Source organism: Linepithema humile, chromosome 3 (assembly GCF_040581485.1).
Source record: "Linepithema humile isolate Giens D197 chromosome 3, Lhum_UNIL_v1.0, whole genome shotgun sequence".
Classification (NCBI taxonomy): Eukaryota; Metazoa; Arthropoda; class Insecta; order Hymenoptera; family Formicidae; genus Linepithema; species Linepithema humile.
The window spans coordinates 25,208,745-25,236,724 of record NC_090130.1 but is presented as its reverse complement, the minus strand read 5'-3'; the positions used below and the strand labels follow the sequence as shown (position 1 = coordinate 25,236,724).

Below are 27,980 nucleotides of genomic sequence, written 5' to 3'. Positions count from 1 at the left end.
GTGTTATTTCAGATTCGATAACGCAATTTTCCGACCGTTTGTTTATTAAAGGTGTTTGCCGGCAGAAATAAAAGCCACATGTTTTAAGATTAATGAATTTATGTACAAAAAGCATTTAACTAATACATATATCTTAATTAGGATCAATATTGCGCAGTTTTGTAAATGCTAGTGTCTATGCTTATGACTATTATATTATGATACATATACGCAGTCTAGCACGAGAATCATTTTACGAATGATAAGGCTAAATGTAAAAAAAAAAGTACCGATATGTGTAAATGTGTAGATGCATAGTGTTTCATATCGTGCTGGTTCATAGAAAATCTTTTATCATTAACATACTTGATCCGCGTTTCCCGAAACTATCACATTACTTATTGCCGTTGATGTTTTTAACAAGTGCAAAAGTGTAAATAAAAAGTTTCTTGTGAAGAAAACAGTGAAACACGTACGATACTCGGCATCGTAAAATAATACTTTCTCGGGGAAAAAAAAAAAATCTCAGATATTGTTATACATAAATTAGCAATCATCACTGAGATGTATAGCACTTTCTCGGCCCGTTGATGTATTATATTGTCTACTAATCTAATTCCTTATTTAATACATCCTTTAAATTTCTAGACTGTCAATTATTTATGTATTACAATTTTTAGATTTTCTTATATTTCAACACATATCCTTCGACCTTCAGCTATAGCAAATCTGTTTCCCCAATGACGCGATCAAGAAGGTGCTAATACATCGCTCAACACTGTTCATTGCTTCAACGCACACAGCATAACAATCTAAATTCATTGAAAATTGCATCGGCGGTCTGCTGTTTCGTGCCGAACGTGCTTGTCATTCGTGCGATTGGAATAATGCCGTAGCGGCGCGTACACTTCGTGTTTAATTAAAGTAACGTTAACAAATTGAAGACAATGGAGTTCTAGTTTTTTGATAAATGAAGCTAACGGGAACGTCACTTCCCGGAGTAGTGCGAGCCGATGTTGGACGGCGGGCCTCTGTGATGATGATGATGCTTCTGTCCGGGCCCGGAGTATCTGCTTCCTGGTCGGGAGTGCACTATCGCGTAGTGATCGCTGTTCGTCGATATCGACCTCGTGGAATTCATCGTGGATCCCCCGGAGGCGTATCCTTGCTTTCCGTTCAACGAGTACCTGAGCACAAGAAAGGTCCCGTTCAGGCACGCCATCGCATGCGTCATGATGCGCAGTCCGCGATATTAATTGCCATCATCGTGACTCCGCTCCGCGCTCAAGTATGACTTTATACTTAGAAAGTTCACAATCAGTACCTCCCATTTTCTCTCCCGAGAGCCCCGAGACTCTCCGTAACGCACGCTTTCGAATTCTTCGTGCGTAATTACAGTTGTAGAAAGAAAAAACGAGTAAAAAAAAAAAAAAAAAAAACATAAATCAATTACCGCATTGCACTTGATCTGACAACGATACATTAGCTTATCGACTAACCGGCTCGAATCGCTCAGATCAGTGTCGAACTTGGTTCGGCAAATGACGTACAGTTATACACGCGTAATCATACATTATTGGCGCAATTAATAGAGATACTTTGTCGGCGAGTCACGCGATGCGCTTTGAGGAGGTAATTAAGTCAAACCTCGACCCGTATTGAGAACCGTGCCAGCTGCGGTACGGATCGTAATCCTCGATGATCGACGGCTCCTTCTCGATAATGTCGGTCCGAGTGCAGCTGCAGGTCATCGCCGAACACAGGAATATATTGATAATGAGCATGATGAGGAATAATATCCCGAGCGCCACCGCCAGCCACAGGAGCCACAGCGGGTGCACGCCGTCATCGTACAATGCTTGTAATACTGCGAATAAAGAAACTACTATGTAAACTCTTGTATTGCGATGCACGCTCGTATACTCATAAACGCTACGTGCGCTGTACGTGCGGGGATACCCGTTGATTACAGAATTAGATCGCGACGAAGAAATTACACTTGTTCAAACAATGTGCCGCACGATAAAAAGAAAAAAAAAAAAAAACAAACGTTCAATAAGTATTAATAAAGTCGAGCGAGATAGTTGAAAGAAAATGATACCGTAATTTTTTTTCAATGATAAACATCGCTTTGAATAATCCTTCTTATCGCTAACATATGATTTAATCATCTTGAAATAATTATTAATTTCGTCATTGAAAGACTATTGCGCTGTCTCGCTTAAACGCGGGATTCGGCGAGATAAGAAAATATCTTGTTTAACTTCTGCAAATCGAGGTGATTAATTTAACGACGCAAGTTCGCAGGAGTGTCGTTAAACCGACCGGTATTGAAAATTATAGCGTGGGACTGCCCACTGGGCGGATTGTAAAGAAAAAAAAAAAACTCTAACCGAAGCACAAAATGTGATAAGCGGAATAAGATCGTTTTGTGCCGGCCTGAGTACACATTATAATTTGATGACAGTCTCAATAGGTTTGCGTGTCGAAGCGACATCCAAATACGGGTCAGAACGACGCTGGGGTATGGCAGGCGACTCAGTTGCGACGCGCGGAAAGAAGACATAAATGGAATATGCGCGAGAGCAGCAATGAGGGGATCGGAAAAGATGAAGAGCCCGCACGCGTTCTCGGCACGGCCGCGCACTTTTCATATCGTGACGGCATATCAAAACTATGCCAATGAGCTTCATGCAACATTCAATCTGAAATACTTTCATTAATCATATAAATACTCACATAAATACATGTTTCTTAGAAAAGAGCAAGTTTCTTTAACATTGAAGCAGTTAAAGTTATTGTGTACTTTTTTTTATTCCGCTTAGAAATTGTTAAATATTTTTCCATTAATCGTACAGTGCATTTCTGCGCTTTTAATGAATATTAATGGAAAAAAGATGAAAAGAAAAAAGATATCAAGGTGTTCAAGATTTAATTAAAAATTAGCACGCCATTTTCTTTCATACATAAAATGAATAATTATGTATATGAGAATATTGTATCAGAGATAAAGATAATAACGTGCATAGATAAAAATAATAATTGGTTCATTTATAGCACGCTTTACGTACCTCGTTTTTCACCAGGTTCGAGAACAAAAACGCTCGTTCCGGCGAGTAGCACTCCTTCTTCGCTACTAACGCTTTGTCCGTTAGTGGAGGAGCCACCCTTTATCGTTTCCTCTTTGTCTCCGTCGCACACGGGGGTACCGCAGCTTCCTAAGCATGCAAATCTCCGTTATACCATGGCAAAACATATTAACACGATCTCTTATACATTATCGATTGATAATTACATTAGAAATTTGTCACGTTATACTGAAAATCACTTTAAAACACCTGCTGTTGTAGTAAATAATTTTGGGACCATTTTCTACATTTAATTTCCGAAAAGTTAATTCACAAAACAATAAAGGAATAAATATCATTTTCCCGAAAATATTCTATACGCAATCAGTATCACGCTAATTGCCAAAATTTTTATTCTAACCAGTTCGCGCTGTGATTTATACGATTGCGGACATAAAAGGCAATCCCTCATACATAAAACAAACGAGAACAACTGTCTGTCACAGCGTTACAACAAGCCGTAAGAGTTGAATGCCATTCTATAACCCACGCAACATTCGTAACGAGATGTTAACAGGAAACCATTCACCGGATCAGTTTACCTCTGCACACAGCGATGTCGCATTGGAAATGCACCTCTGAACTATCGGTAAACCGGAACATTGAGAACAATGTAGCATCCGCCATCCCGGTGCCTCGATCGTATATGAATTTCGTCATTCGGACTTTCACAGGACAGCTTCACGAGAAAAAAAAAACACATGCACAATTAGTGGATGAACGCAGCGCTACGATTTTAACAAAACGCGCATCTTTCTGTCAATCTTAGCGTAATGAAAATAGAGTTAAAATTAATTTGAACTTCTCTTGATTCAACGTTCTACTATCTATAAAGTTCTAAAGCCACTTCGACAAAAGAGGAAACTTGTAAAGATTAAACGGGAGGAACCCGAGTTTTCGTTCCATGCAATAAAAATCCTCTTGAAGTTTTAATGAAAATACTGCTCGGGGTTTGGATTTCTAGAGGAATATTATTTCATCTTACTATCATAAAGAATTGTTCATCTCGAAATATCAAATATATCGTACATGCAAATCACGATATTACAATATCGTATTTCATATAAAAAAATATATGTAAATTTTTATATTTCAGTCGTAACATTAATATATCTTTTCATAGTGCACTTAAAAGCGCTTACAGTGTTGATAATACAAAATTAGTTGGTTGATGCTTTCTTTTTTCATTTACATATCAAAAAGTTATGACACGCTTACCCTTTATCGTCTATAAGCTGCACGCTGGAGTTGAGCTTGTTAAAGGCAAAGCAGTTTTTCACTCGGATCCCGTACATACCTGTAAATTGAATGTTCAACAAAACAGTGCTCCGGTCGGAGGATCTCGCGGGGAAATAGCTAACGGACTTGTGGCCGCGTCCACTGAACGTAAAAGCAAACGACGGATATAAAATACGAACCGTCTGGGCGTGAAATCTCGGCACGCAGAGTGTAGTTGCGACCGTATATAGCTTCTTGTACCCTGACACCGCCGTCCAAGAGGCGCAAGGAAACCAGGGAAGTTTCATTTCTATGCAAAAAGTGTCGCTTTGTGAGCGCAAACTTCTTCACGTATCTCATAATACATTAGAATCACGATGCGAGCTTAATCGAAATTGCGTCGAAGCGAATAAGTGTATTAAAAAAATATGTCAACAGATCAATATTCCGACGTTACACACGTGATAAGGACGGTCGCGCGGGCCGCATAAGATCATGTTTTGACTTCCAAAGTAATACGGATAAAATCCAAAAAGAATTTATTCGGATGTAACGTTATCGTGACGAAGGTAATTGTCATTTGCGCAGTGTTTTATCCAACGACAATTGCATACTAATTGTTGTCCGCATTTTGCATTACGGAATAAGAAAATAACTTGCGGTAAACCGTAGTGTCGCGAGCATGTTAATTACGAATTCGCCTCTCCCTTTAACTGGATTTTTAGATGTTTGATTTTTTATCATGCGAACAGTCCTTTTTGACAATTAAATAACAACACCTGCATTTTTATATATTATGCTGCTTGTTATATTATTATATGATTCTTTACTCAGAGTACAATACACGGTTGAATAATTGTCAATCATATTTGGCTTCTTGAATCGAAAAAATTTCACGATATTATATTATTCTAGCACTGCTAAATACACTGAATTCAAGCAATTTTATTCATTAACAATATTAATATCACAAAGTATTGGAAGATTTTTAAGAATGTCCCAATTGTATTGAAGCGCATTCGAGCAAGATATCGACACTCTAATAAATCGAAGTATCTTTACTTGTAATCAACGTGTCGCGAAAGCAGAAATATACGGCTGAGTGGTATCGAATGGCGAATATCAGCAGTCGATTAGAAAACGCGTGGCCGCTAATGACCGATTAAGAGCCACGCGAATGGTATTTCTCCTTTAGATAGTGCCGTTCGCGTGTGTCAAGCTGTTGCTGGCACGAGTTACTCTTATATCTCTCGTGCGTTTGGCAGAATCTACCGATTATTTACGACAGTACTACAGGCAGTCCATAAATAAGCCGGACTTTCGTATCAGCAATCAATTTATACAGTAATTTATTTTGCCATTAATTAGCGGTGAAAATATCGTTTATTTTATACGGATACGAGTACTACTGTGTCGAAACATGCAATAATGTATGTTTCATGTGGAGAGTCGAAGAATGATTACAGACATTCAAATGAAAAAAAAAGTCTCTAAAATCCTTTCTTTCATTATTAATTTTAATTATTATAAAATCTTTATAATTAAATTTTTTTTTTAATTAAATAATGTATCACGCATTAATATTTGTTTCATAATAAATTTTCGTGTAACTTACTTGGCATTTTTGAAGCCTGCTTTTCCACACGTAATGACGTAAAATTTATCGTCCGCCAACTCCAGAGTTTTGTGTATCCTAACAGCAATGGGAATGGAACGCTCTTCTGTGTGCTGTAATGTCATATTTAAATATAAAAAGTGATAAAACATTAATTAATTAATTTCCCACAAGCACTCGTTATTTTTAAATTCTTCCGCTCTTAAAATATATTTTGATTTTCAGGTACAAAATTAGTAAAGATCAGAGTATCAGTAAATTTACGAAAGTTCCTTGCAAACAATTATACGCGTGTGTATAGAAACTTTACTGGGGAAGCTTTAGGATCTTCGGCTGCAGAGCGTTACACTTGCAGAATAAATAGCTCGGCGGAAAGAGAAGGATTCAGATGCAAATCGCTATTTCCATATATGATGGATTCTCACGTTATTGTAGAGACGTCCGCAGTGGCCACGTAAATTAGCATACTCAACCCTCTCAAAATAATTAATTCTCCGGAATTTCTCACGTAAATAAACGCGAATATTAATTTCCTTTAAATGCATCGTCACGAAACGTATAAAACGTAAGTGCACCTCGGGCAGCGGAATACGTTTTTGTAGCAAGGCACAGCTCTCGCGTAATGAGCTGTATTTAACTTCTGCTAAAGCAATCATCAATTCCTTGACATTTCTTGTTACTTTAAGAATCATACATTTACGCTTGTCATAGAAGCTTGTTAGACGTGCCAATTAACTGTCAGCGAATTTTAGATATTCCCTCGGCGATATAGGCACTTGGCACGACAATCTTGTAACAATCAATCCAGCAACAGGTATGATATCCGCCTGAGGATAGTGTGACTACAAGCCATAATTGTAAAAGTTCATTTTATGAGTTCTGATTACAGAATTACCGTGTGTCCACAAACTTTTCAATTTATTCCCAGCTCATCGCTAAAAATTGCCCGCAAGCTTGTCTCACGGCAATCGCGCATTGAGCATATAAAAACAATATTTTTTCAATTCTTGTGGCGATTTTTACAGTAATTTCAACGGAGCGGCCGATGCTGCTTTTCTCTCCACGATTCCACTGCCCGTGGCGCCATAATTTCCATAATCACGGAATACTCACGTTGTTCACGAGAACGCCGCAGTACTCGGGACTGTCCTTTGACGCGAACAGATTGATGCCGAGGGTGGCGTGCGTTGTGCCGTTGCCCGACACCATGCATTGCGGGGTGCGGTGGTCCCGCGCGTGAACCGCGCCCACGAAACTTTGATTGAGGTTGACGCGGATCGTCATGTAGCCGCCTTTGCACGTCGCCGTCACCGTCGGCTGGAACTCCGTGTCCAACAATTGTCCGGCTACCTGCAATCAAATAAGAACGGGAATGAAACTCGCAACTCCGAGCAGCGCCAATTACCGCATTCTGGAGCGTAGGGCCGTGGAATTTCCTCGGCGCGTTCACCGCGCTAACGATTCTCGCGGCCGGAAATCATCATCGCCGCGGGACCGCTTCGGTAAATATTTAAATCAGGGTCAGCGTTGCGCCAACAGCGTCGGTTAACTAACTCCGATCGGCGATTATTCGTCTTATTTTCAGATCACGGCCGTGAGCACGATGCTGATTAAGAAAGACGGTCTCGGATCGCGAGATAATCGGGCCTTAATGTGTCAACCTGAAGATAAAAACATGCGTCTACAGCGAACTTCAGCGACCAACTTCTCGCTGCGAAGGTAAAACCCGTCGGAATTTATCTGTCATTTTTACCGTCCCTTCGGCTAGTCTCTTAACTCGCTGCTTTTTTTTTTCTTTGTTGCAAATATCGCAAAAACACATGAATTTCTCTCTTACTTCGAGACGCTATATCGGCCTCGCGAAACGAGGCAAGCGTCTGCATTCTTCGTGACGCGAGGCGTACGTCGTTTCTCGTAATATCGGTCCGTACAAGACTCGGAGCGATCTCCACCCCCGTCACTATCCGGCTAAGGAGAACTCGACGAACGCCGGCCAATGATATTTCTTCGGGCTGGATCATCGGCTTAATGTACGAGTAAACTTGGACCGGTCTGGGCGGTAGCTATCGGCCCACGCTAACTTTCAATTTCATGCGGCCGGGCCGCTTCGTAACGCGGATATAACCGCGCGTTTGTACTGTCAGGAACGCGCGATGAGACGCGTATCCATGACGTGGTCTTGATGTTAATCTTGAATCGATACACATCGCCGACTGCAGCAGACGTATATACGATTGTTATGACATAATAAAAATGAATAAACTATTGATCTCATCGAGATTATTTTTACTTAAAAATAATATATTTTTCTAGTAGATTGTTAAACGGAATATCTTGAAATCAAGTGGCAAACTAAATAATATGAAGATTATTTTTGCGTCGATAATTTAAAAAATATTCAATATTAAAAATTAAAAATTTGTTTTTGATAAATTAAGCTTCTATGCCATAAATATACAATAAAATCTTGTATTTCAATTCATTTTTCTTCTATTTTATTTTCAAATATATTTTATTTCAATCCAAAATCATTAAAGATTGTTGAACAATCTGGAATTTTTTGTTGAGTTTAGCATGAGTATACTTCTCGCATTGGCAATGTACCAAAACTGGTATAATTTTATCACCTCTGGCAAAAAAAAAAAAAAAAAACCGCCCGGAGCCTGCGAGACAAAGGTCCGCACGTAGGCGTTCGGCAAGGACGCGACGAGTCCCTAAATGCTCCGACATTATTCGAGGAAGAGGATCTCGCAGCAAGTGGTTAGTTTGCTCCGTTTGCAGGCGAACTGCTCGCCGAAGAAGAAAGGCGGCTTAGCGGTCCTCGATTAGTGGCGGATGCTTTGTCTATGTGTGCGATGACAGGTATACGATAGCGGACAAGAGGATCGTGGTCGCCGTTGGGCAAGGCCTTGCGAGAGCCATATCCTGTGGCGATCCACAACGTATGACATTATGCGCGTATAATTTAATAGCTTTCGTTGTTGCACGAACGGCGCTCGTTCGTCTGGAAGGAAATTGTACGATTGTTATGTGATGTCGCGACGTGCGTGACGTATTTCCGTAAAGAAATATCTTTCAATTCATGCATTAATATCATAGAAGGTTCGAAGTGGTCGTAGTGGACGAACAATCGATATGAATATCGATTTTATTTCAAACAATTCATTCCGTTATGATGTGTTAAATTTTGTTAAGTTAATTTAATGAAAGTTAATGGTACTACAAGCAAATAATCACCCCAAGCAAGTTGTCAGAAATATTTTATATTATATAAAAAGTGAATGTTTTATGATCTATAATTTAGTTTCTCGTTTAATTCGAGGAACATTGTAAGATGAAGCGGGGCATCCGAAGTAAAATCAGAAACTGATGTTCACATTAATATTAGTACGCGAACGCGAATGGCAAAGCAACAATAACTAGCAACATATTCGCGGAGCTCGGAACTTGCTATTGTATGACATTTAATTGGCAAAACAATACGAATACACGCTCGAACTTCCTGCAGTATCCATATCGCGGTCAGAAAACGTTCATTCGTTCAATCGCGAATAAATAATTTAGTGCAATAGTGTGCATTATGCGCAGTTACATAAAGTCAGAGTTGCTGCAACAGCACGTCGAGTTTGGCACGGAAACATCAGTTCCGCCTGTTAAACTGGACTCTTATCCTCCCCATCTGAAGGATTCCATTATAAATATCACGTGTGCGCCGATTGTTGTTCGTTCAACGGCTAAACAGCTTAACTTGGACGTGCGCGCTAATCTGCGCATTGCTCAACTTCCATCCACGCGGCGGGTCTTTCACAAAAATACGAGGCATGAATGGACAATCTTAAAATAACGTGCAGGATGACATCACATAACCGCAACGTGAATAACAGGAGATACATTAGCCGCTTGCCAGCAAATTGATTAGATAAATGCACATACCGCGTAACCAGTTCGACAAAAAATCGACGGCGGAAATATGCACGGAATGATGTTAGCAATTTATAATTGGAGTCTCTTGTATATGTTTTATGTACATTTGAAGATAAATAAGAATTACACGGTAAATTTTATATCTGAAGAGAACAATATTACAGATTATTTATGCAAAATGCAGATTTGACTCAAGAATTATTACGCGCATTGCAAATGTGTAACCGCGCTTTTAAAATACGCGGCGGCCGATCGCGATAAATGTGTTATACAACGTGGATAACCACGAGGACGCGGGAACTCGTTTGAAACAACAATTGCGATCGGGCCGGCAATTAATAATTCGCCGGGAGGGTTGCGCGCACGGGTACGCTATCGCGTATCGACGCCGTGTGCGCAATAAATTGATAACTTTTTCGCCGGGGCTTTAATGCGCGAGCGCAAAAATTCACGCGTGGATAACGGCAATGCATCAAGATTTAATCCCGCCGCTCTTGTGGCCGCGATGTTTCAACGCATTCCGAGCGCACACACCCAGTCCCGGGCGCGCGAGCCGCAGAAACAGGAACAGCAGGATCTGCTCGTTCCTCGCTCTGTCGGATTGTCGATCGGAGACTTTCGGCTGTCGGCGACATGTCTTTCAATAAATAAGGTTGCCGCGGCGCAACAAGATACAAAGAACGCGGAATAAGATATAACGAGCGCGTTGCGCTCAACGCATGCCGCTCGAAATGTATTTATTTATAAATTTAAAATATTTCGTATTTTATAAATCTCAGTTTCGGTTAAGAATTGTGCGGATAAAGTTACTTTTATCAAAAGGAAAAGTTTAATAAGCGGGGTACGTAAATGAAATTATCCTCTGATTGCATTGATTTTATCGTTGAAAAATTATTTCATTATTCCATTAACCCTGGGGTCTCAATCGCCTCTCTCTCTCTCTCTCTCTCTCTTTCTCTCTCGATTCTAATAACAATAAGATAACAACTACAAGAAGCAATCAACCAGCGAGCAGGTGCGAAGGATAAAACAAATGGATGCTGCATATCGCAGGGTACAGAGGGTCATTTCGATAATGCAATTGACTTGAAATAAATTATGAGAACAATGAATTGCATAATAAATAAATATCTCCATTTCACAATGACAATTGTACAAATGCAGTGCTCGCTTTTAATACTACGTATTGATAATCTATACATACACATAAACAGCACGGTCTTCTGCACATGCTCGTTCAAGCATTTTTCTTGTATTACCCGATATACTTCGCGATGGATATCTCGCTAATAAAGATACTCCAATAAAGTACGTTATCTCTTAATGAGCGCGGTTAATTACCCTTAGAAATGGATGGATGATCAAGTACGATAAATTATGCTGTAATACGAACATACGGCTTTTGAATTTTTAGAAATTGTCTAGCAGCGCGCTCCTGAGTGGCTCATTTATATTTTCCTAACTTTTAATTTCCAGTGCAGAAACTAACCACTATTTTGCATTGGATCGAATATTTTATCATCGCATACTTTAATATTCTTGAAAGAGCTATATTGTTCCGGGTTGATTTTAAAAGATGTTCATCTTTTAGCCGCTCATCCTAGACGAAAACTGGAACAATTTGCATAATAGATTCAAAGATCCGCCTGCGAGTAATTCAACGAGGGTTGATGAGATGCAGGACAAGAGATATCGAAAATGCAGATGCTTATCACTGTCGCGTCTAGCGTCGCCGGTTGTTATCGCACGACTGCAATTTTTTCATCCGCGACGTAACGAGAATCGCAAATGAAAGTGGCAGCGAATGGTATAGCGTGTGAGACTGAGCACGCGTGAGGTCTGCGGCGCGAGCGACGTTATAAAGGCACGAGGAAGTCACGTCCTCGAGGAACAATACAGCCGCGTCACTCTCGCAAAACACGGGAAATAGTATGGAAGTATCGAAGTTACAATTGTCTTCCCTGACTCAGCGAGATTCTCCCGCAGCGGCTGTTAGTAATTGTTTACGTGACCCGCCCGTTCCTTTAATACTGAAAGACGCTTCGATACTCATTTATTACAAGACAAGCAACAGGGTGCAATTAAGGTCTAAAACTACTTTTCTTTTTCAAGTACAATAAACACGGTAATCGGTATCTACGAGCTTTGCGAGAGTCTATAAAGAAGATTCTTGAGATCTTAGAAAAATGTTATTGCTTCCAAAGCAAAAAACAAAAAAATATATAAATATAATTCATTTCAAATGACGACAAAATAGATATTTTTAATTCAAAATTAAATATTGTAATAATAGTCAAATAAGCACACACACACACACATATAATACTCGATTCATTCTTAATGTTTCTACATTATTTTAACAAAATTTGTAAACTTTCTAAAAACAAAATCTCTCCTAGCTGTTTCTGTTTGAATAATAATTGTTCATCGTTTCATAAAAACTATGGGCGCGTTTTATATACATATTTATCCTTTTTGTATAATAAAATCTGTAAAAATCGTGTACATTGTTGCACAGTGAATGTATCCAATAAATTATATAAAATATAATCTCGTGATTTGCGGAAAGTTGAGTGACTCATTTTAAATAACTGCCAGCGTGATGAAATATGACGACTTTGTTGGCAAAAGTATATAATACTTTAATGTCATTCATATCTTTTCTCCACAACTCGAAGCTCGATCGTAAATAATTACGCTATAGTAACGATTGTGTTACTCATTTTGCGCGTGCTACACACAGATACGTTCTTCAATAATTGAGAGGGCAATTACTCGTGTCACGACGCGCAGTTGAATGTCATTGTATCTCTCGTCGGATGCGAGCGGCACGATATATGCAACGCGTCGCCGGCACGAAAGAGCATTCTTCGCCCGGAGGCTGCGTGCCCGCCCTCGAATTATCTCGCGAAGAAAAAGGAAGCCGAAGTCAAAACGTATGTTATTGACCCTGGCTCGTTCGGGTTCCTTCGTCTAACCGCTCGTCTCGTCCTTTTTTAGCGCGCGGCCGCTGTAACCGAACCCTGCGGCATTTTTGCCAGAAGTGCATCGTTCACAGTGTATGCAATTTACGACCATCGCCATCTCGCCATCGCCATCGCGCCGCATCGCGCTGCATCGCATCGCATCGCATCACCCGTTTCGCGTTCCGAGTTTTACGGTTCGCCACGTCCTTTGAAAAATACCTGTTTACGCAATAATGAGATAATTACCTTTCGTTACGTTTGCACATACGAATACACGAGATGTCTCGACGATCGTTCGCTTTCTCTCTACTGCAAAAACCGGTATTGTCCAAATGGAGGAGACTGGTCACTCGTTTTTTTAATGTACTTAATGTAAGTATGTCAAAAAATTATAATTTTTCATTTAAGTTCATTATATATATTATATCGTTGTTCGTTGCTATTTTTAAATGTGCATGATAAAAAAAGCGATCAAACATATATCAGCGCTTCAACAGAGCGATTAAAAGAAGCCTAATTGTGAAACTCGATACAGAAATTATTAGAAATTAATCACACGAAATGTGACTCGAGGCGATAATTAATAATCTGACGTCATATTATCAGATCAGGTGGCAATGTGCATAATTAATAATTAAGTTTCTGCACGTATCTGATTGACCCGCGCCTCATCTCCTCCCACCTTTGCGAGGACGATCTCTCGAAACCCGAAAGCGTGCAAGTGAAAGCGGAATTTACCAGGTCGCATTAAATTCATCTTTAAAGTTATCCACCAAAGGAAAAGCGGGCGAAAGGGAAGACTGAAAAGCTCGCACTCTCCGCGGAGAAAATAATTTTCCAGTTTACGTCACGAAGAGATAGCGATGGCACCACGAGGGAATCACCGGAGAAATGGGCGGTCTCTCAATGAAAAGTGTTCCAGTTCTAACTGTTCTAAGTTGCAGGCATTTTGAACAGAGTTGCACATTGGAAATATTTATACAGACAGTTTCTCGCTCTTACCGCATTATATATACATTTTGATAAGAGAGTTTCTGACAAACTTGAAGTTGATTTTTCTTTAGCGCAAATGTCGAGAAACAGTCTCTGTGCACTGCACTTTTCCAATTTTCAGCAAAGTAGCAAATAAAAATTTCAGATGGCATTCACTATTATATTTAGATAAATATCACTTTACTAACAATAAGTTACTAAAAATAAGAAATAAAAACTACTCGTTTTGCATTAAATATCTTATCATTTTTAAACATATTTAATACTGTTTATGAAACGATCGAATCGATTCTGATAAAATAATTTTAGGTCCAGTTTTTGTATTGCGATGTGTGTTATCATTTCTCTTTATTTCTTTAACATAGCAAATTAAAAAAACTTTGAAATTCATCAATATTTTTTTAAATAGTGTATTATATATACAATCATCAAATTGAGAAAACAATGAAGAATAACCTTCTTAAACTTACGTTACCGTATATTTGCATAATTTACAATTATTACGATAATTGCACACTTTAAGATAAGGAAATTGTATAATTATAACTTGCATAAATCTGTGCAAAATTTTAAATATAGATTTTTTATGCACTTATTTAATAAGAAGGTTCGATTTATTAAATAATTACTATCATTACCTCATAATTTTAACGGTAGGTTAAGTAGACTAATCATCATATTAAAATGCCGTAAAATCCTTACGGTACAAAACACCATAACATTCTCTTTTTAGAGGAAACTTTAGAAGCCTGTTTCGCAGCTATAATATAAAGGCGTCCGGGCCCTCTTTATATAAAGCTGTCCAATTAATAACCAGTTGGGGGAAAAATTAAACCGCAAATTTATCACGCACTCGTTTTGGAAAGCTTGGATGGCCGAACGATATAGTTTTGCCCATTATCTTCGCTTATCAACGATCTCTCGCACGCTCCGAAGAGCAGTGGCGATGCCGAACGCATGCATCCGGAGAGCAGGACATCCTATTTCGCGACGCGGCCTCGGTTCCTTTGTCCTCGCATTCCCGGCGCGCATCATTTACAACCGTATATTTGCCTAACTTGATAATCTAAGAAGGAGCATATTAACCGAAACACGCCCGAGGAAGAAAATAATCTCTTAGCCTTGCGCGCGAGCGCTGCGATTTCGATAGGTGCATAAATCTCGCTCGTCCATACGCGATGTTCGCTCCTCGAATCTAACGTAAATTATACATCGTACTAAGGATTGTATCTACATGAAATATATTTTACACGAGAGAAAGAATATATATATAACACAGCATAAAAATAAAAAAATTAAATAATAGAAATAAATAACAGCAAATTTATAATTAATGACGATTTGATGATTCAAAATAAAATCCTACTTGAAAAGAATAAAACTATCACTTTGATCAAGAATTGTATTCCTTAAGAATTTTTGAGAAATAATCTACTCGGCGAGCAAGTTGTTTACCATCAGCGCGATAAAAATTCATTGATAATTCAAAGGATAATATCGCGAAGTGTGCATGCGTAGCCTTCGAACGCCCGCGATATATATATATATGCATGTGTCATTGAATGCGAAAGTGAATCGCATTAAATTATTGCGATTACACCGGGCGAAGATGGCAATACTTATTACCTTCACCACCTGCGTCGAAATCGATAGGGGGATAGAATAATGCCCGGCGTTCGAGCAGGTGGATATTATGATCCTGCGGGCGCGCGCGCGAACGTACTCTCTGCACGGTATACTTATCTACTTAGAGTATTTATTATTCCCGCGACTGGAATTTTCATTGTAACAACATTGAAACGGGCTGTCCTGTGCAGCAAATCCTGTGATGGATTCAGACACGCTCGAATGGCCGATACCGCAGAATCGATCGCATGTACTTCTGCGAACAACATAATTTAAGAACAAATCGTTTCCCTCTCGAGTCGATTTTACGGTCCCGTAAGGAATGGTAAAGAGCGCAATGCTCCGGTAGCAACGCGTTTGCATAATAGCACAAGAATAGATATATCGCTTTACAGTTATTCTGCCGGAAATCGCTGGTATAGTTAAGAAAATAAGTAGTAATTTAATTCATTTAATTTAAATGGTTAGTTTTGCTAACCAACTTTTTATACAAACAGAATACAATTCTACACATAATATATGCAAAAATACAATTTTGTTTGAAATAAAATTAATTGTTACATTGCTTTATAAATTAATATTATACATACCTAAATAAAAAAAAATAAAAATCTTAAAAATGAGAATTAAACGATTTTTAAAAGATTATATTTATCTTCTTTAATTTCCTTAAAAAATATATGAAATTACTATTGTCATAATTCTATTGTCACTGCAAACGATGAGAAATTCTCATTTCCGAGATGAGAGATTGGTTTCAGGCCATCTTGAACATCTTTCCAAAAACGGAAATTATTTTCCCAGGACAATCACAGCAGCGTCAACGAGACGCAAATTGCTGCGCGCAAATAAAAGAGCAACCCTGGAATTTCGCTCTTGTGCAATCGTTTCTTTAACGGGACATTGCGCATTGAAAAAGATGCCGTGTACGCATGCGAGCCTTTCCATTCATGGCGCGTTACGGCCGCAGCTGCGTAGAGCTCATGGAGAAAAGTGAAAGTACGATGTTAAGAAAAAAAAAAAAAAAGCAAGAGAGAAGCCGACAGTTTCATCGAGATATTACACCGCCATCAGCATGTTCGTCTCACCGTCTTTTTATGCAAAAAAAACTCAATTCTCCTTTTTCCTCTCAATTTGCGATATAATAATTATAATGCAATCATAATTTTAGCAAAATGAGAAAATGATGAGGCGCGCATTGAATTTTTACAGTCAATGAAAGCCGCAATATTGTTCCCAAGCGCGACAAGAATAATCTTCTCCGAGCAGATGCAAAGTCTGCATTCTTTCCAGAGTCCCGATAAATATTAACGTCATAAATCGCCAGACAAGGTCGGTTCTTTCGCCGTTCGCGGAGCATCTCTTATTCTTCTCGTATCCAGGAGCGACAATGGCCCTTCCAGGTAGGCTGCTAACCCGTCCGGTCCTCCTGACGCGCGAGTCCCTCTTCCTTTGTGGTCTCGCTGCAACACCCCGGCTTCCAGATAGGATTCATACACACCCGCGATTTTACGACAATGCCATTTCGTGCGCGCGCATAATGCGTGCTGTGCGTCGTGTATGTATATATTTTACATATTCTCCTGCACGTGTATGCGCTCGCGTACATACGAAGCATGAAGAACGTTTCAATAATTTTGCCTCGCCATCACTGCGGAGATACGTGAGCCCTGCCATGCAGATACGTGAACGCGGGTTATATTGTTATGAGACGGCAAACAATGATCCTTCGCTGAAATCAACGATACAGCTTGTTTCTAAAATAATGCATCGGAATTTCTTGATGTATTTTCTGAGTAATCAAACTGCTTTCGGTGTAAATTATATATCTTTGTAATTTAATTCTTTGCAATCATATTTGCTAATTAGTTAATTTAGTTTTCAGTCTTTCATAGCTTGGTGTTAAATTAATAAAGAGTGCTTTTGTAAATACAAAGTCTGGAATGATGTTTTGTGACTGAATCATCTTTTTCATGGACGTTGGAGTTATATTTTCCCGCTGATGAGTGCCGGAGTGATCGCGAACGCGCGGTACATCACGCTATTTGTCTGCGGGACATTTTTCTCGCCATTAAAAAGCCACAGTGCGCCGTTAAAGCGTTTGACGCTCTCCTTTTGCGGTCTCGCCGCTCGGTCTTAACTTTTCGCACACGCTCGCGCATTTACGACGACGCTATCTCTAGCGCGATGCAACGCAACGCGGCGCAGCGCGAGCGCGCGCTCGGAGCGTGAATAACGCTTCGACGATTTCGTCCCGACGTCTCGCCCGCGGCCGAACCGCGGACATAAATCACGATCTCCACTGACATACCTGATTTGCCGACTGCCATGGGCATATATACCGGGTATGAGCTCTGTATAGATCATGCGACGTCAAGTGTTTAACCCTCCCGTAGCGAGCCATGAATTGTCAGCGGACCAAGGACGAAGACCTCCTCCGGCCGGACCCGCCGCTAATTCTACGCTTACTATCGCTTACTACGCTCACTATACTATAATATTCTGATGGCACACCACTTGGACGTTCGTTCAGTATAATTTTATAAAGTAAAATATCAATCATCGTGTCACGCGAATATCTGAAGATGTGACAAATTTCAATATTGAAAAAAAAAAAAATTATTTATTCTTACGTATAAATAAATATCTTTTTGATTTAATTTATTTTAGAAATTTGGAGTTTACAGTGTTATTGTAAGAATGACTCTTAAACACTTTAAAATTCTTCTGTTAGTTAAAGAGCAAAATTGCCGAAGATAAAAAAGCAACGCTATTATTATGTCGCACGAGCTCGTGTATCGCGACGTTTACTTGTGCTCCGATACTTTCTGAAAAGTTCTTTATCCTGTAGTGCGGAAGGATGAGCAGTGGTAGATACTTCAATAGTGTTGACGCAGTGGTAGAACCGTTTTTTGTACGGGCGATATCGTCATGCGTAAATGCGTAAATTGTGCGGCACGTGTGATGGACCTCACGCGCCCTACATGCATTCATAATCACAGTATTCAAAGCTATTCTTCTCGAAATTACACACTTCCTCTATGGAAGAGTTAATCGCGATCGATCTTTTATTCAATTTTTAACACCGCGATCCCGTTCGCCTACATGAATGTCGGAATAACGCGCGACCCCTGTGATTTTATTGATTCAAAGTTGCAAGCTGCATATTAATAATAATCGCCGCTGCGTACTTACTATATTTAATGCTTTAAAGCTGTAATAAATTTGTTATCCAAATCTTAGATATTAGTATTCATTATTCATTTCTCCATCAATATTATGTGTATGATTATCTAACGCGGATAAATATATAATAACCAAATGCTAACCCAGAATTATTAAAGTCAGACAGATTATTGATTTAATTGTATATTCTCGCGCGGTCTCCAGTTTTTGTATCGCCTTGTATCTTATTGCCAAAGTTTCGTTTCCACGAGTCATGCGAGCGCGATAATAAAGCTGCATTTTTTATCGCACGCATATTCGGCCGTGTGCGCGCCAACAATATTTATCACGGTCTACATACTTAACTGCGAAGGAAAAAAAAAGTGGACGACTTTTCTTTCTCCATATGTGCGGATGCATTTCCCCGATACGCAGGTTCTCGCTTTCGTTGACGTTTAAGTAACATCTTGATAATAAGTGAAAAAAGTAATGAAAGCGCGCGGTGAAATCGCGACGCATTGTGCGCGCGCACACTACGACACGCGTGCACGTATTATACGAATACTACTTCGTGTACTACGGCGGCGGCTGCGTCATCATTAGCACCGTTTCCGTTTGCTCTGATACACCAGAATACACCAGAACTCGTAACATCGCTGAAGCGATGCGTGATTCCCAGTAGCGCTCTGGATTTTTCTGACGCGAATCGAATAACGTTACGCGTTCGCCGAGCGAGACCAACATTTTTACGGCCGCATTCCGTTCTTTTTTTTTTTCCCCCCTCGTTGGGAACATCTCGCCTCGCTGCCTTTGAAATCTTGCGGGAGAGGAAATTCCGCGAGGGAAGGAACAGCCGTATCGATCTTCCTCTTGCGGAATTTCTAGTATTATTTTATTCCCCTCTTTTTCGCCTGAGCGTTCGTATAAACTTTTATCAAACATTATTTCAGGCAGTACGTGAAAAGGTACACGCATCTACGATATGTATTATGTTGCTAGAAGCACATTTTTCCCGCACATTATACTTTTGTAAAATATGAAAAGATATTTTGTGTGAAACTTTGAATTTGTGAAAATAAATGCTTTATATGAGATTTTCATGTTTCTTTTTTTAGTCCTTATTCCGCTACCTATCTTTTTAAAGTAATAATTTCTCTTCGATTAAAGTGTTATTTTAAACTTTCTTTACAGATTTAAGAGAGCATGGGTTTTTTAAAAATTGCCTTGCTTTTATCATCATGTGATGCAGTGGAGTTGAATTATACTTTCACTTTGCCTTGGCCAGTGAAAATTCTCATCTCTGCAAATTACGTAAAAAAAAAGTATGCATCATGCACGAATACCGTAAATGTGAATTTCTCCGAAAGCGCGTTACATCAAAGTGGTGGTGTTGGAATGACTGTCAAGCATGGAATTTATGCAGGCACTCGATCTCTCCGCTCGAGATATAATTAAATGATTAGTCAGCAGGCTGCTATTGATTTTGCATCCAAGAAACATCGAATACCGAAGCAACGCATCATTGTAGACTCGCGTCACTGTTGAATGACTACATACATAAATCACGTAACGCAGTGCTTGATGAGCCACGAGAATAGGCTGCCATTTCCCGATCCCGTAATTTTCGTTACGGTAATTTTAATTTTTGCCTCATGCATCACTTGGTTCCTGAAGCATACGTACTTGTCGTCATTTTAGTTACACATTTTTTTCGAAATGTTTAACCACTAAATCCAATTATTGACTAATTCAAGAAAGTTTGAATTGAATAAGATATATATTATATATATTATATATATATATATAAAAATTTTAATATGTCATATGTTAGTGTTCGCGCGTTTCATTTTACAAATAAGTTTTTAGATTTATAGCCAAATAACCTTTATGATAAAATTATTCTACATCCATAAAATACTTTGAATATTTCATAATTACAAACTCGCATTGTTTTAGAACCAATATCGGCTGAATGCGAAATTGATGCTGCAATTTCCTTGGAAATCTCGCGAGCTTTGTGCATCTCTAGAGCTTCCTCGCTTATTAAGCTCGCGCAAGCTTCGGCGCGATTGGTATCGTCCTGTTTACGAAAATAAATCACGGGATTTATTTCTCTTACACGGAAAAATCAATATGCGACTAGCGAACGGGACGATACTTTACGCTTCCGTCTCGCGACCGCGGCACTCTCGCTATCGATTCCCGATATGTCGGAGACGCGGCGACGGGTGACGCATCGAGCACAATCGTGTCCGTGACGGCTGATCACCGGGATATCGTGGTCGGAACGCCTCGCCCGCACTTTCGCAACCTTAAAGAAAAGACTTATTATCGTGCGCCGAACGTAGGTTGCGACCGCGCACAACGTAGGTAGAACTATCTGGACCGTGGTCGTTCTCCGAAAATGGGCACGATGGCGATTGGCAGAGAGGCGCGCATAATCTTTCTATTATTATGGCAACTGAGTTAAATATTGATATTCTATTCTCGGCCGAATTCGCACGCAAGATATCCGATATTTACTCTGACGTTATAAATGTTGAAATCCTCTTCCAGCAAAAGCTTTATTAAAACGTTAAGCAAACAATTTTCGTACTATATATTAATACATATTGATATAAAGTTCACGTAAAAAAAAAATAAGGCTTTATTATTTGTACGATAAAAACAAGAAACTAAGATTAATATTATTAAATTTTATATTTCAATATTAAATATTTTTACAAACGATTAAAGATTAACAATTTACACTTGTCGAGTTGAAATGAGAATAATTCCCACCGCGGTTTCTCGTTAATGCTCGACGCGCCAGAGAAATGTGCTCGGTACATTGTAAAGATTTCCATTAAGCAAACGCAAGGGCGAAGTGCAGTCTGCACTAATATACGCAAAACGATTCGCATGACTCGAAAGGAAACGAGAGTACTCAACGTACCGAAAGCCGCTATTTGCGATCGTGGCTTTGCGGTATTTTACCAATACGTTTAGCAGACACCGGCCGTTGTGATAAAGACACTTTACTTTATGCTACGCGGCTACGGCCCGCGCCGATTTACGACATTATGTTCCATGCTGAATAGATTGTAACTTAAAGGTACCTATTCCATCGTCGGACATATTTACACATCGCCGTGGTGGATTTAATGAGTGGACTACCGACAGTAAATTCCGCGACGCGATAAAATAAACCGCGACGAGATACGTTAATGTTGGTTAAACGTAGTTTTCAGTACCGCGTCGCGCGGCATGCGTTCGAACGTGTCAATCGGTATTTGCAAAACGACTTATAAGAACCGTCTCGAAACAGCGTCATTGCGACGCTGTTAATGCGCGCTTGAACGTGCATTGTATTAATCGTCTTCCGCTGTCGATAGCTTTTCTATCGACTTATCAATAGAAAGCACGGAGTGCGGAAATTATTGGTCCGCATTCTATCGAACACTCGTATCCGAGAGAGAGAGATAGTCTCGCTGTTTGCGAGGAAAGTAACGAACTAGACGCTATTTATAGCCGCGATTTATTGGCTACCGGTGTAGCAGTAATTTGCGAATGAATCAGGGAGAAATAATGTTTCTCGAAATAATCGCGTTTTATCCGATGATTTAGTATCATCTCATAAAATATTAAAGACGGATGAGAGTGCGTGCATACTTAATTCTTTGACTGCGGGAAACTCAAAAGCAAGATGCACGCTGTGAGTTCAAACAGTAATCATTTCAGTGTACGTAATGCTCATTCCTTTACGATGCGCACGGATCGTTTCTGAATTCGAAAGAACCGCTAAACATAATTGTCTTATTATTGCGAATAAAATAATCTTCTTTCATCAATATATCTTATTGAAGAGTGCTTAAAGACGTCATGTTCAATAGTAGTACACGGTGTACACTTTCGTGGAACGCCTAAAGGCGCTTGATAGCAATCAAAGGATTAAAACTCTCGCAATCGCGTGCGATGTAAGAGGCAGAACGCGGGGAAAGATCCTCCATGCGTGATCGGTGCACGTTCTCGGGGACACGGCAAGTTACATGATGAAACCGCAGACATGTGTGCAAGGTGAACGTGAATTAAATGATCTAGGTTGATTTTACCTTGCACGTTTTGCCGTACGCCGTCATTGACGAGCACATTTCTGACTAGATCATCCGACGTTGCACACGCACGTTACAATCGCTAAATTCTATCTTGCTCGCGTGACACGAGAAAAAAGTGAAAATCACTGTCGCAATGTAGTGATTTTACAATGTCAGAGGTCAGGTTTCGATACTAACAGAAAGTTGACAACGGCGAGGCATATGCTAATGATTAAGATTCTTATAATATAGCGTGCACTGTGCGAAAAGATTAATGTAGAATTACAACTATTATCGTGAGTAATTTTGAAATCAATTATTGTAGGTGTTAATATTCATACGTATGTAAATTTACATCCGGCAAATATAACATTAATTTCTCTAGTGTTGTAATAAAGCAAATATGTATAAAATAATTTCAAATTTATTTGTGCAATCTATGTAAATTTATATACGTATGGAAATATTTATTTCTTTAATAATTGGTTCCAAAATTATTTACTATAATAATTATAATTTTACATTAATTTTTTTATATAATAAATATTTTTCATAAAAACATGGCATTTAATCTAAAAACAAATTCAGATTTATCGCAATGGAAATTGATATACAATACAATAATATAAGTGAGTTTTCCACTTTTCTATTCCAATTTTTTTGACTGACAATTTATAAAAGATTAATGAAGACATCAATTAAGAATTCATGCACGAATGAATGTAACGAGCTTGGCGTTTGCACGACACTCTCTCTTTGTCTCTTAAATATAGAATAACACCTTTCTCATTCGATTAGTTATACGCAACGAAGAGTCGTCTATAGGTTGTCAGAAATTCCTTTTACCCGCAGCTTGATTTACAATCGATAGCGATTGCGCATGCATGGATAATGAGTTAGCATAATGCACCATTGAACGCTCGCTGGCGAAGAATATTTCTTTCGTTCTCTCCAACACGACGCAGCTTGACTTATATAAGCCGATACAAAAGTATGCCCGCGGCCAGTTACATAATAGACCCGAATTTATCACTTTCCCGCGTCACTTTATTTAGGACATGCTATCTCAGCGCCATAGGAGACCTCATCAATATTAATATCGTAGCCTAAGTAGCTATACGGTAAGGCCGTGCGCTCAATAAAACCGCCTACGATCGGAACCCGATGTCCTCGACTATTACAAAGGCACGCATCGGAAAGGGGAAATTCGCGCGTACACGTATTCTCAATTAATTCGCGGGCATCTTTCTCGAAGCGCGCTCTTTTGCAATTAAAATTCCCGTCGGGCCTACACGCGACTATCCTTCGTTTGTCAATGCAAGCAGTGTAATAAATATTATATATATTATTATTTACGTCGCACAAACTTAATTATTATTTATAAGGTGGAATTAAAAAAAAAACTTTGCTTTGCGAAGTCAGGAAATTTATGTGAGATGACAAAGTAAAGCTGATCGCATCATTCAATTATTTGAGTTGTATTAAAATGCAAATATTTAATTAAATTGAAAATTGTAAAAAATATTTTAAAAAATAAAAAGAGACACCGCAACGTATCAGTGCAAGCTGCAAGCGAGGCATACATTTGCCGAAGTGAAATCAACTAATTAACAGTTCCAGACTGGTGCGCTTCGGAGAAGAGATGACTTCGGCTTATTAGCCTAACCTGCGGGTTGCTCGGTGGAATATTAAATTTGCTGCTTCATGCAAAAATATGTTAAGAAGATATCGAGCGAGCGGAATAAACGCGCGGCATATGGCGCAGCGCTAAAACGTACAACACTTGATTTATATCTCCGTTTGAGTGAAATGGAATCTCAGTGGTAAAGTCGCGCACCAGGGCTAAGGTCTACTTACAGGTCGCGCAACGTTAGTGATAACAAATGATAATCAGTGGGATGCGCGATAAACAATGCGGATACCGCCCATGAAGCGGCAGCAGCTTCTCGTTAATTAGATTTTTTGATTAACTATATACAGCTGGACCGCGCGGCGCGCTGAGGCAGGCGGTCGCACGTGTTTGCACACCCGTACGCACGCACACGCTTGCACGTGTGCTCGCGGATCCGGTGCATTCCTTCTCGTAATAGGCGGGACTTCGAAGGTCTGGAAATTTTTTTTTCGTCCCACGATACATTTCGGACCGAGTAAAAGAAGCGCTTCATGCGGAGCATTAACCTTTTGCCGCGCTGCTGCTTGCGGCAAAAAAATAAGGAAGTAGTTTTTAAATTGTATAACTATAAAAAAAAACTATAAAAAAAGTATGTAATAAATATCGTGTAATGTGGAATGCAAAATTTATATTTTTTTAATTAGTCTTTTAAAAATTGTTTATATTGTATAATTTATTAGATCCAAACAAAAATAGCAGAGATGATACTTTTGTCCTAAAAAATAAATATCTACTTTTAAAAGTTTCTTTTGTGTTGATAAACTCGACTTCCGTCGCTTTCAAACGTTAGGTATACTTTCACGTTATCGCGACTTTTCTTGTCGCGACATTTTTGTTGCACGACGATGAAATCGAGAAACTAGTTTGCATCCATTACCGTTGGCTTGTTCAGCCTTCGGAAACATGTAACTTCAATTGGTCGAAAAGACAAGAAAAATTTATTACTTCGATTGCAACTTGCAAATCCTCAATGAGTGAAATGCTCGATCGGATAATTTGAGAAATATTAATGTAAAATAAGAAACAAAAGGAAGGAAATGGGAAGAAATAATGGGAATGACTGAATTGCAAGAAAGAGAATAACTGTAGAGTATAATATGTATTATTCGGTTAATCCCGTAATGGTCAAGTCGCATAACATTCGCGTAAAGATTGCGGGAAGTAATTAGTAATCTCACTAATGCTGTATGTAATAAGTTAGGGTATAGTATAGCCATAAATATATACATTAAGCAGAGAGATTCGCTTGCGATAGAATCGCACGCGATGGAAATCGCCGAAGAACCTGACGTCTGCAAGTAGTTATGAGTGTTCAATTCTCATTTCTTCCTTCCTTCCTTCTGCTGAATACAAATAAGTAAAACTATAGAAGTAAAACAACGAACTATTTTTAAATTAATCCCAATTCATTAATTTTTTATCAATATACGCATATTACTATGACAAAAATGAAAATAGGAAATAACAAATACGTATTTGAAAATAAGAATTTGAAAAAAAAAAAAGAAAATACTTCAATATTGTTTGCAACAAGCGCATTAATATAATTTCTACCAATGTATTCTTCTTTGTAAGCAATATATCTTTATGGTTTATGAATAATATATGCATTTACGCGAAAAATATAAATTGATTTTGCATATTCATTGCTGATAAGTCGCAGTTGCATGTAATTTGAGTCGGCATAGCGTAGCGTTGCAGAATGCCGTTTTTGTTTGATGATTTATGCATTTATGATTTTCTCCTCCGTTCTACCGTAGCGCTGAATATTATCCACATTAGCAAAGTGAGCAAACAAGAGGAAGATAAATAACAAGTTGATATGAGTTTATCAAATCATCAAATGATTTTCTTAAATTCTTCTTCAGCCACTTAATAAGTTGACGCGCGCTTATATTATCGGCAGTATTCGTTTATTTGTAATCAAAAGGGGTCTTCATTTTCGTTGAATTAATTAATTAATATGTATGCATCAAATTAATATGTATTCCTTCCCACCCCATTCATATATGATATTTATTCATCGCTCTTTGATTCCTTATTAATATTGCTCTTTTCAATGCGCGATAAAGGATATGGTAAACGCACTATCTCGAAAAAAATAAAATAATGAACTTTTTCTGGACTCGAGATTTATACAGAAATTATTCAACAAATTTATCCCATTTCCTATTTAGAAATAATTTGCATAACTTGCAGGTAATTTTTCTTCATGCAGATTAAAAGACATGAGATTTTAAATTATAAACTTGAATATACTTTGTTCTTAACTTGAAATTAAAACATTATTTTAACAAGATCTTAATTTAAATGTAAAATATCAAGATGTGTAATAATATATACAATAAGATCAAACAAAATTTCTACACGAAATAAATTCATTTTAAGTTGGTAAAAAAATTATAGATAAAAAGAAAACTTGGAAGGTTTTTATTACTTAAATTTTCTATTCTCTCTCTAGAAATTTTTAAATTAAATATCAACAATTATTTTAATCAAATTTTAATTCATTATATGATTAATAATATAATATAATATGATAATATAACTTAAGTATTGAAATCTTTTTCATAGTTAAGATTATGTTGAAATACTAATAATATTTTGATTCTCTGTAACAATAATTAAAAACTTGAGATAAGAAATACGAGATCAAATATATTAAACAGTCATTAAATAAAATGCAAAAAAAAAGTACTCAATTTTGTATAATGTATTTTCATAAATACGTTATATTTTAAACACTTTAAAATAATTTTTTAATGTGAAATATAAATTTATCTTTACGGAAACAAAATTTTTCTCATACTCCAGTGCTTAAGAAAATCATTTTTGAAACCGAGTTCCTCAATAATTCTCAGTTTCCCGCGGAACTGCTCAACGGCACATCCGCATATAAACGCGCGGTTTCCGGCGCGCTCGCTAGTGCGTTTGAAACGGTGGAATTCGTGCAATCTTGGGATAACAGTTTCTCTTCGCGCTTACCTTGCTAATATCGAGCGCCAGCAGAAGCCAGCAACACACCGCTGCCGTCGACAAAAACCTCCTCATCGTAATAGTCATTTTTGTAAGATGACCCGGGAACTGATTGCGTCGCAGAACGTGTCACACTCGCCGAAGGACCCGCCGAAGGCCAGTCTGTCACGTCACATTTTCCTCGTTCCCCGAGAAGAGTCTCATCGTATCCGCCGGGGTACCGTGACGCGATAGTCAGGCGCGTTTGCGAGGTGGCCACGAGACTTGCCACGAGGTTGTTCTCTTCTCTCGCATGTACGCACGCCCTTGGGTTGGCGCGTCGGTCTCGCAAAGCAAGTCTCGGAAATCGTCCGGAAAAGATTTTGGCACGGTCGCGACGAAGAAGATCGCTGGCGGGTGTTAGACTGGCGCAATAATGACTGCGACGGCCGAGCTGCTCCCAGGGACGCTCAGGTGTTCGGCATTCTGGTGGGGATAGAAGTCGGCCGTAGTAGCCATTCCCTCTTCGTCGGAACGCGGTGTATATACATGATGCGGGCATTCATGTCTCCGAGTTTGGTTTACCCACCGGTTGGTTGTTGGTGCCGTCGTGAGAGGACGGTACACGGCAAGCGGGAGACTGGCAACCGCAATTTCTGATGTACC

At 38.9% G+C, this 27,980-nt stretch overlaps 1 protein-coding gene across 2 annotated transcripts; it reads right to left on the bottom strand.

Moving 5' to 3' along the window:
• Positions 1 to 81: 81 nt before the first annotated feature.
• On the bottom strand, positions 82 to 27,936 carry LOC105668808 (uncharacterized). Of its 2 annotated transcripts, none has more exons than XM_012361421.2 (9): positions 27,345 to 27,936; positions 7,054 to 7,290; positions 5,941 to 6,053; positions 4,526 to 4,635; positions 4,326 to 4,404; positions 3,650 to 3,786; positions 3,051 to 3,197; positions 1,633 to 1,846; positions 82 to 1,166 (listed from the first exon to the last, which is right to left on the bottom strand). In XM_012361421.2, the coding sequence occupies exons 1-9, from the start codon at positions 27,420 to 27,422 to the stop codon at positions 968 to 970; spliced, it is 1,314 nt and encodes a 437-aa protein (XP_012216844.1). In that variant the 5' UTR covers positions 27,423 to 27,936; the 3' UTR covers positions 82 to 967. The 2 variants fall into 2 exon arrangements, with proteins under 2 accessions (XP_012216844.1, XP_012216843.1); XM_012361420.2 differs by having other exon boundaries at positions 1,627 to 1,846; positions 27,345 to 27,933.
• Positions 27,937 to 27,980: the final 44 nt, after the last annotated feature.

Coding starts and splice junctions, on each gene's coding strand:
- LOC105668808 (XM_012361420.2), bottom strand. CDS start 27,422: ATGACTATTACGATGAGGAGGTTTTTGTCGACGGCAGCGGTGTGTTGC. Junction 3,787..4,325: donor CAGCTTATAGACGATAAAGG/GTAAGCGTGTCA, acceptor TTTCTCGTGAAG/CTGTCCTGTGAAAGTCCGAA. Junction 1,167..1,626: donor GGTTCTCAATACGGGTCGAG/GTTTGACTTAAT, acceptor TCTTGTGCTCAG/GTACTCGTTGAACGGAAAGC.